Below are 11038 nucleotides of genomic sequence, written 5' to 3' on the forward strand. Positions count from 1 at the left end.
CATTAAAATGTCTAGCTGTTGAAATTTTGCATGCAATAAAGCATCATCAGATCAATTAGAGGCCAATCAGGATATTCCATAACTTATTGACCAGATTAACATTGACTTGCTACATAATGCACTTTTCTATAATGGGCTTACTCTACCTACATCTAATATAAAAGCACATTCAAAAAAGTAAGAACCACAAACATTCCAAATAAGCAGCCAAAATAAACCATCACCAATGACTACCAACTTTTGAAGAAAAAAATCTCGCAATTACACCATTCCAAACAACCATTACCAGAAGATTAAAGACACACCTTGAGTGGAAGAACAATGTTTTCAAGATGGCTGACTATCAGATGTAGCAGCAGACATAAACAAGATATCAGCACTTATACTTAATAAGTATAAGACAACCAATGAAACGAGTAGGATGCCAAAACCTACACAGAATGTTAGTACCTGAAAATTACATAGAAACAAGGCCATGAAGTTAAGTCAAGAATTGTCCAAAACCTGTTCTGGATCTTCCCTACCAAAAGGTATCAATATTCTTATAGTTCATGATGTTGGGAAGACTATCCTTTAAAAGTCAATGTACATTTATTTTCAGAATTAAAGTTTTCTTACCTTTTGTGATTCACTGGGTATTAAAAATACACGTACTTTAAACACAGACCAAACACTTTCAGTCCAAGTTGAATATTCTTCAGATAACCAATCATAGTCTATTGATAAACAAAGTTATATTTTACATAATACGTTACTTCAGATGTGGTATGTATATATATTTTCCCAAAATGATCTGTCTATATGCAACCTCATTAATTTCCAGAAAAGTGTCAGGCTTCAAGCTCAAAACAGAATGAAAACTGCAGCCTAGGCAAATGGATACAAAAATATTTATGCTTGCATGACACACAGTTTTTTACCCATGTAAAAGACATGTAATAGATATTACAGATTGCTGAAGAATTCTGTAGCAAAACTCAATTTTGGTGAAAATTTTGGTTAAATACATCCTACTTACTATCTATAATGAAAGCTGGGGATTGAGCTTTAGACAGTATTGCTGTAGATTTGATACACCAGCCCTCTCTATCAGAACTACCAGACTTAATAGATCCTTCCATCCATAAATAATTATATCTCTACAAAAATAAATATCAATTATATAAAATTATATCAACTTCTCAATATTCATAAATAACAAAACAAAACTATAATAATTTTACCTAGTAATAATTTATAAATAATGTCAAAATGGTTTGTTCCAATTACTATCTGAAAAGACTGATGTCGATCTCTTGAACAGTATATATATGTTTTACAAAGAATAAAGGCATAGTTGCTTATAGCATTAATAGCATTTTAACTACTAAGGAAATAAAATAAATGTCAAAATAAACCAATCTGAATTGTCAACTTAACAAAATAAAATGACAAACCTTATCTGAATCTGGTTGTTTACAATCATCTTTAGTACTATTGACCAATCTTTCTCCCAGATACTGAGCTAATATAGAATGAGTGAGTCTAGTAATCTGATTGGTATTACTATCTACACTCACATAAAATGGGAATGGTTTCTTGGCTATTTCTGAAAAAGCAAATTGATGAAACAATTGAAGACAACAAATAATATCATTTAATGTTTCCACGAACCAGCTGGTAAAAAGGACCGTTAGTTGTGAACCAAAGTTGTTATCCTTGTAAAATATTGGCCTAGTTAATATAGATTATGGAGTAAACAAATTTCTTGTCATTGTTCAATTCTAAATAAATCATAGCTATACTTTTTGTATGTTATGGCTTTATCTCATTCTGGACCAAGTTGGCTTTACAGCATTAAACATGTATAATGCATTATATAAATTTACCAAATTCTAAGGTTTATTTTTGATTTGCTTTAACTAAATTTTAAAATTTTTTTTTATCTTAAAAATATAATAATATAATTACTTAAGTCATCAGAATCTTCAGGAGAGACACTCTGTTTAAATAGTTCACAGACAGGATTCTCCAGAAAACAGTATAATAGATGGGCAATCTGAAATAATAAAATATACAACTATTAATTTCTTGTAATTTCTTTGAAAATGTTAGTTATATGGCTGCTCTGAGAGGAAAGTGGAGTTGATAAAACAAGTCACAGAATGACATCAGGTGTTTATTCTCACTTGTAACACAGAAATTATTATATGGAGCTCGAATATAATTAAGTTTTTATGACATTGGCTCAAGATATTAAAAATTATAGTTTGAAGAATGACTTCCAGAAAACAAGTAGTCATCAACCAACACAGTGTGAAAAAAGTAAATACTCAAATTTCATTATCAAAGGATAGCGGGGCTGGCCATCAAAGCTGCAATGTCACAGTGAGTGCTCTAGAAGGGAAAGAATCCCTGCCTGCATAGAGACACCTGAGAAGAAAACACGATTTAGTATCAAATTACCTCTAATTCATCAGCCTGTATTTGTTGAGAGATATTTGGAGTTATATCTTCACCAGTGGTTAATTTATACAGAAACTGAGCTAGCACTGTAGATACATGTGTTAATGCTTTAGCTTGTTCTGTTACATAATCATATTTCTCAGTCTCATTTAAATCGTCTGGATAACTAGCATTTATAAAGTCTGGTAAATCTAATCTACTGTTATAAAATCTGAAAACAAAATGATTTCATTCATAGTTTTAGCATCTAAATCAAATAGAAATTCATTACATACCTATGTATACGCGAAAAAAATAAAATAATTTATATTTCCTTAGAAAAACATCCTATTAGATCAACTATTTCCAAACTTAGTATTACCCAATTTTCACTTTTAACTGTTTTCTGTTTTTGCATTTCAAAAACATAAAAAAAAATTTTTTTATGGGATTCTGTGAAACTGAATCTTACTTGTTAGTGTATTGTTGTTTATGATCAGTTAGAACTATGGCAGGTATATTGGCTTTTTTCAGGAATCGTTGAACAGAAGCTGGTGGTAGGGGTTGATCTGGTCCTACATCATCTAAACTAACATTCTCTTCTGTACCTATATCTTTTATATACTTAATCATTTTCTCTATCTGTAAGAAAAATAATACTGGTACATGTACTCAAAAAAATAACAGGTCAATGCTTCAACCAACATCGATTTCAAGATGCACAATACACACAAACAGGAAGGAAATCTCTTTATAGGGGAAACAGTAATGTAAATAGTCCCTTACCTCACTAGCTGAACCACTACCTCTAGATATAGGATCTGTATGAATCCAAAGCTTGCCCTCATCACGATGTCCTAACTGAGCTAATTCTATTATATGTGATATAGATGGTAGTTTAACAATTTGGCTGGACTTCACATCATCTTTAATTTCATAAGGAAAACTATTCTTCTCCATTTCATATACCATTCTACTAGAACCAATATAATCAAACGCTTCCTGGAACACAAGCATCAGAATTAAAGAATAAAAATGCAATTTTGAGATCGTCTGAATTTTAAATAAATTTGAGGGTAAACCTTCTGAGGAATAATAATTCTTATGTGATTTGAAAATAGAAGAAAGATTTAATATCCAGAATACATGTTTATAACAAAAAATACGTTTTCAGATCACACGTTTATAACAAAAGATAAATTTTCAGATCACACATTTATAACAAAAAACAAGCTTTCAGAACTCACAGACTACTAGATTGTGCTTTTAAATGTTGAATTAAACAGAATTTGATATTCCCATCAAGCCATCTATTGCAGAAGATAAGAAATTAAAACATCTTGATCAATACTTTCTGTATTGTAGATAGACTTACCCCTTGGAAGAATGTAAACATGAGATCTTTAGAAGCGTTCTGTAATATTTGTCTCACTGGTCTTAAAGCTTTAGCAGCTGATAATAACGCTACTATACCAGTGACAGTTGTATCTGAATTCTGGTATTCATATTCAAACATAGAGAACGAATCCATCTGAAATCAAAAAACATTACATGAAATATGTTTACATGTGAATAACACACAGAAACATCTAAAAAGACTGATGTTTCTAGAGAATACAGTTTGGAGAAATTTCATTTCAAAATTTCATGCTTCCTTAAGTTCACCTGCTATTTACTAAATACATTTAGTTCTTTTGTTCACCCACAATGATAACTCACTTTTTTGCTTTAAGTTAAACCAGATTCTCAATTAATTATTGCCCGTGTGAAAGCAATACATCAACACCAATATATACAATACTATGACATCATGTCAAAAATACACCTAGAAAATTTGAATACTTACTCTTGTAGAAACAACAACAACTGATTTATTGAGTCTTTGTTCCGATTTATCAACCATTTTGGTAGTTGCTACAATATTCTTATCCCCCATGGCATCACAATATCGTGTCTGTTTCAGATTGGTCATGTGATTAGATCGGCGGATACATGTGATAGTATCTTTAGCTGCATCCATTCTGTCATTTAATTGGGCAGCACAAATAGGAAAACTTCTAGCAGTGCCATTGATTGGTTTGTTAAATTTACGATAACACTGTAAATAAATAGAGAAGAGTTAAGCAAACCAGCAAAGACATCAGACAATTTGTTATTCATGTAAATAAAATAAATGTAAAAATATATGCTTAAGTATATATCAAGATATAAAATCTACATCAAAATCAAGAGTTCTACTGATGAACACTAACCTCTATATCATAAACTACCTTTTTATACCTGAAACAGGTGTTAGGATGAGATCTTTGGCAATCAGAATTATCTGTCATTCTATCAATACAAGAACCAATGACACAAACACTGTAAGCTCACTTAAATATAAATCAACTAACCTGATCTACTAATACATTAAAATCTGTCACATTAGAAATAGCAAACATGGGAAAATCATGATAATCTTTAAAATACAGCCCATCACCAGCTGCATTCCATTTGACTTTTTTACAATGTTGATAATCACTGGAATTACTGTATATACCTGACAAAATAAAACAGTAGATTTTTAACAATTATAAATCAGGTCACTACTTAAAAATTAAATTCTTTACTGTAAAATGAATCATGGGTTTATGCTTTAATTCTTAATCAATTCTAAAAGACAGCTTGCCAGACAAGGTAACATACGCTCACTACCAGCTGGCAGACACATTTTGCTGTATCAAAAATAATTTCTGCAGGCACAAAATTATTTTTTTGTCCTTTGTTTACTGTGAATTTCAATTTGTAATTTGTCATAACATGAATAAAATTGAAACAAATACACAAAGAAAATCAATAAATTTGAAAATAAATAAATATCTTTACTAAACACCAAATTATTAGCTGAATTAGCTTAAATTTTGAGATAAAATTTTAATAGTGACCTTTGTGTACTTAGCACGCCTCTCTGTTTCAAGAATTGTGTTTGCCTTCTGTGTCCTTGGTATAGAAGGCACATATTTTACAACAAAATTGTGTGCAGACACCTTTATATTTTGTGTAGCCCTGCATCATACTTGTTTTTGTGTCAATCATCCTCTTCTTTCCATTCACATTTTTTGTAGTATGAGATGAGCTCTTATTGTTTTACGAATATGATCCGTTTAATGTCAACATTATATTTTGTCTCAAGCCAGTGTAAAAGCATTATAACATATACTTACCATAGTTATCATTAGGACATGATTTATCAGCTGAGAAACCTTCAGTTGGTATCGGTGATAAACTTTGATTGTTCAGTATATTTAACACCAATATACCATTGACTCTTTTAGTATTTACTAATCTTTCTACATTATCTCTGAAATGTCGGAAAATATTTTTTTATTGACACAACTTTCACTTATTTATAGGCTACAAATTATAAAAAAATTTCAGTGAATTTCACTTAACCATTGAAACAATTATTAGCTTTGATCCGATCCAACTCTATATTCTTTCTTAATCAACAAAATAAATCATGGTAATAATATTCAGACCAAATACATACACAGTATTATACCTTGGCTTTAGAATGAATTACCAGAATTGCAATGATTGAGTACTCAAATTAACTTCTTCAGAAAAGTTTTCAATTGATGACACTAGGCAATGTAAATATTATGATTAAGAATACTAGTGTATCATTGGTATTTCTTTAATAATGGTAGGGCTATAGTAGCAGGCTGAGTTGCCCATACTAATAGTGATTTTGGACATTAAAACAAAGTTAATACTTTCACTTACTTCCTAAAATCTAGAGAAGTAATTAAAACAATATATGGAGTATGTGGTCCAGATTTTAATACCCAATTATAATCTTCTTCTGATTCTAAATAATGTAATGTCCCTACATTACCTCCTGATTTCGCTGAAATAAAAAAAAAAACTTCATCAAATCAGCAAAATATGCCTGTCTTTAACCCTTGTAACATTAAGTGTAAATGAAATAAAATGTCATATGCCGGCACCCTGAACTCCAAGTAATATAGCTTTAAGCATATGACTTTAAAGTTGTGTGACATCACCAGGTAACGGTCGCTTTACTGAACACTTGGAAATATACTGCGTAATTATGTGGTCAGTAAACTGGCCTCTGGCCTTTAGGGTTGAAAAAGCTTCACTTCAACATTTCTCTCCATAACAAATAATTCATAATAAGGTAGGCCAATGTAAAAACTTACAGGAACAACCAACTTGGTGAGTGGCATTTAAAACTCTGAAACAGGCATTTTGGGTTTGAAGATCAATATAAATTTTTTCTTTCGTTCTCACAGCTTCTGAAATACAATTTCATGAGTCAGAATAAATCAAATAAGTTAGAAAGGAGATTGGAGGAAGAGTTGACAATGATTTTTTCTGTATAAAGTGAACCAGGAATGGAATCATATTTATTTCCTTCATTGTAAATTGAAAGTAGATCAAGAAAGACATTTTATGGTTTCAACAAAAAAATCTTATGATAATCTGATGATGATATGAAAGGCTTATCTAAAAGAGACATTATTCTTTAACAAATTCATACCCACCGACAGTACTTTTATGGGAAAATAGTACTAATAAAGCCGATAAAACGAAAAATTGTTGAAAACCGAAAATGTATTCGGCCATATTTGATGAGTAATAAACTTCCGAGTAAGGGTCGTAACTCATATTCGATTTAGGAAGATACAGACTATACATAAATTTGCTTCTTGAATAAAGAGCACTAATTCAAGAACACAAGGGATATTTATTTCTAATTTTTAGTTTAGATCGAATTCAGTCCGTTACCCGAAACTGATGACAGGCTTTTTTTTAGAACAACACTATGAGTAAACATATCAAACTTTAGGGACCGAGGCCGAGAGGCCTATATAATATTTAGTCATTTATTTTGAAATTTTCAAGCAATAATACACTGTAGAGTGAGGGAACAGTTTATATAGTCTCCTCTATAAAATAGTTATATAATATAATACATTCAAGCGGATTTAGTCTTGAGCATAAATATGGACATTAGTGTTTATCATAATCTATCAGTTTATTGATGTATGTTAGAAAAGATGGCATTGTTAGCACAATAAAGTTGGACAGGGAAATGTCATTTTATGCATTGTTTTAAGCAGTAACTTGATACTGATAATTGATTAGTGTTACAGCAGCAATCTGCATCATAACATTTGAAATAGAATGCAACTGAAGCAAGTAAAATCTGTGATAAGCAATAAATTGTTGAGAGTATTGGTGTTAAGAGTGAAGAAGTTCCTAAAAACTTCTATGTAAAGCACTGGCCAAGGTCACAAGTATTGGTGTGATCCAGGCCATAGTGTTAATGTGAGATGTGCACCTAGCTTGGTATTCTTGAACCTGGAAACAGTGTTAGAAGTGAAGACCCTAATCGTTCTGAAAAAACACAGCCAGGTATAATAATAATCTCTTTATTAGGGTAAGAAATGAGGCTGAAAAAACCTTTCTTGCTTTTTGCCACTACATGTCCATGGGTCATTTTTTTTATATTCAATAAATATACTAGTGAGGAAAAAGGGTACATATTGTACAAAGAACTTGATAAGATACTTTTGGCTTTAAATAAATGGTGCCTGTAAAGAAAATTCAAAATGCATGACTATATTTTAGGCTCCAAAAGACCAATCTTCGAAGCTCAAAGAATAAAGAACCAGTTTTTATTTCAAAAGTAGAATTTTTATTATGAACATGATCACAGAAGCCATTTTCTACAGAAATAAAACAAAGTAACAGATAAAGAAATAGACACTGAAATAAGTAAATGCTGTGAAATAAAATATTATACTTTTTGTATCATACTTTACTACAAATAAAATGCATATTTCTACAAATTTCTTATAACTTTATAAAAGGTTCTTTTACGTAGATTAATTGGTAGTGCAATTTGAGAAAATGCTTTTCTGTCATTTAGATTACTTTTTATTAGCCTAAGAACATGTCATAAAGAATATAATTTATTTAAAAAATAGAATTTCAAATGAAAGTGTACATGCATTGTGTGACACATAATAACATTCAAAAAGTTAAGCTTTTCAGTAAGAGAGTTAGCACTATACTAAGCAAAGGGACACAGTCCTGTAATTTATCATTTTGACCACTGATATATCTCTAGTTTAGATTCCCTTATCTTTTTGTCTTTTAAAATGCAAAAGGTTCTTTCCAAAACTGATTTAAGAAAGACAATAATTTTTTCAGCTACTCAAAATAATAATCACATGACTGTGCTCCTTTAAAAACTTCATATTTTGTTTTTTGGTTTTTTTTAGAACTTTTATTACAAAAAACATAACAATATAAAATATGAAAGAAAACATTTAATAGATACAGCAAAATATACAAATTTAAAACAATTTTGATTTTCATTTGAATAAGCATTATATAAATTGGGACTATTTAATAGAAGTTAGTATCTGGTTGCTATCAGACGAAGACCTGATTAACAAGACCACAAAAAAGTGAACACAATCAATGAAGCCACTGCAAGTGTACAAAATGAACAATATTATGCTTAAAATACGTTTTATTGGCATAAGTGAGTCTGAATAGAATTCATTCTTGAAATTGTGAGTGAATATGTTAATTTGCTTTTGAATTAATGAAAAGTTCAAGTTTAGAAATATAACTTGTATCTTGACAACTGATTAAACCAATGAATTATCCCAACAAACCAACATTAGAAGATCTCATTGGTCTAATATGTTAAACTCATGGATCTCACAATTTTCAAATTTAGAAAGATCAAAGTTTACTAAATAATAACAAAAAATAACTAGAATCACAGGTGGTACAGAGTGGGACTTTGCGAATGTTTGAAAAATTTTGAAAAAACAGAATATTACCGGGATGTGCCATGCCCACGTCAAATTTTTTGTACTCACTTTATAAATATTGATAATATCATATACATGCGTTATTTTTAAGCCTTTACATCTATTGGTTAATGCGATATACAATTATCAAGGTCAAAAACGGTCAAAATCTAAGATTGAAAATTTTGAAAATCGTAAAACCCGTTCCTTTTTTTGAACTAAAAAGCTGAAACATCTGAGATTTTTATATAATTCAGCTTAAGTAATGAGGTAAGCGTGTGCAAAAGCATTTTCCAAAAAATTGTAATCTATATATTTTTTTTCCAGACAACAAAATGTAAACAAAATGAAAATTTAACCTGGATGTGCCACGCCCACGTCAATTTTTTTTGGGTGGATGCATTTATATGGGGTATGTTTAATTATGTTCCAAGTTTGAAGCCTCTATATCTAATGGTTCGTGAGATATGCTTATATTAATGTAAAAAAATTCACAAAATCAGTTAAAGGTTTCCAAAAATTAAAAAATGTAAAAAAATTAAATTTTGCATTACAATCCATTGTGATATATCGTTCGAAAAAGTTTGTAAAGACCATTCAGAATCTGCAAAAATTAACTCTCTAGGTCAATTAGGTCACCTGTACGAGCAGTCCAAAGTTGCGATTTTGGCTGTTTTCGGACAGCTATAAAACCGGAAGTAGGTGTCGGAGGTCAAATATCAAAGTATCATCGGGTAGCCAAAGTCAATGACTTTTGACCTACTTAAGGTCAAGGTCATCAAAGGTCAAGGTCACGAGATATACGCCATCAAATATTGAAATAATTAAATTGCAAATTGCGAAAAAGCAAAATCGAAATTCAAAAATCGGCTTCCTGCGATCTCTCTTAATTTTTATGTTCTTTCATTTGACACCAAAACTTTGAAATTGGCTGAATAACAATCGAAGAGTTTCAGGGAAATCAAAATGGCAGCCAAAGTATCACTTCCGGTCTGGATTTTATATTCTTCATTTTTTTGTATTAGCATTTACTTACGACCTGCATAAATTCCGTTGACCTATTTCATTTACACCGGAAGTTATTCGACCGGAAGTAGATTGTACTTTCAATTGATTCCAACTTCAAAACCGGAAGTGACGTCAAAACTCTGACTGTATCATATCATTGACTTTATTGATGTCTCTTTGCATTTTAAATTTCAGATCAATCGATGCAAAAAACAAAAAATTTGCAAAAAAATTGCAAAATTCAATCGAAAAAAGTTTGCGACAAATTTTCAAATTTCGTAATTTTTCAAGTGCTATCTGATCAGAAAGAAAAGCCAGATTTTAAAAATGAAAACCCGAAGAAAATCGATGCAAAAATACGCCTTCTAGAGCTGATTTTCGACTTTTTGCACATGTTGAACTGTGGCACTTCCGGTTTTGCAAAAATGTTCCAATATATATTTAAGGAACACATTGCCACTACAGAAGGTCTAGAGAAGTTGAATGGTTGCTGCAACTACTGCAGTCTAAGCTCAGGAAGGTGTGTAAATTTCAAAAAAAAAAAAAAAAAAAAAAAAAAGAATGGACATTTCAATAAAAAACTGGGACTTTGCAGTAGCAAAGTCCCACAATTAAAGCAGCTATATAAGTAAATCATAACAAAATAAATTTTTGTATATTCAAAATTTACTAGATTTTGAATCTTCAATAATAAACTAAATATAAAATACATTCAAAAATTAATAATTTGTTTAAATAATGTTTTTCAAGAAAATTGTTAAATAATATAT

The 11038-nt window shown here is 30.4% G+C and overlaps 1 protein-coding gene across 1 annotated transcript; it reads right to left on the bottom strand.

Moving 5' to 3' along the window:
• Positions 1-327: 327 nt before the first annotated feature.
• Positions 328-6708, bottom strand: LOTGIDRAFT_104663 (hypothetical protein; the record flags this gene model as incomplete). Its single annotated transcript, XM_009057068.1, has 14 exons — positions 328-450; positions 619-716; positions 1019-1137; positions 1420-1582; positions 1951-2038; positions 2446-2656; positions 2897-3066; positions 3211-3426; positions 3800-3955; positions 4271-4522; positions 4818-4963; positions 5628-5764; positions 6190-6313; positions 6627-6708. Coding segments are annotated over 14 exons (2085 nt in total), but the record flags the coding sequence as incomplete, so codon positions are not given.
• Between the last annotated feature and the right edge of the window lie 4330 nt (positions 6709-11038).

The sequence above is a fragment of the Lottia gigantea genome (genome assembly GCF_000327385.1).
Source record: "Lottia gigantea unplaced genomic scaffold LOTGIsca_3, whole genome shotgun sequence".
Classification (NCBI taxonomy): Eukaryota; Metazoa; Mollusca; class Gastropoda; family Lottiidae; genus Lottia; species Lottia gigantea.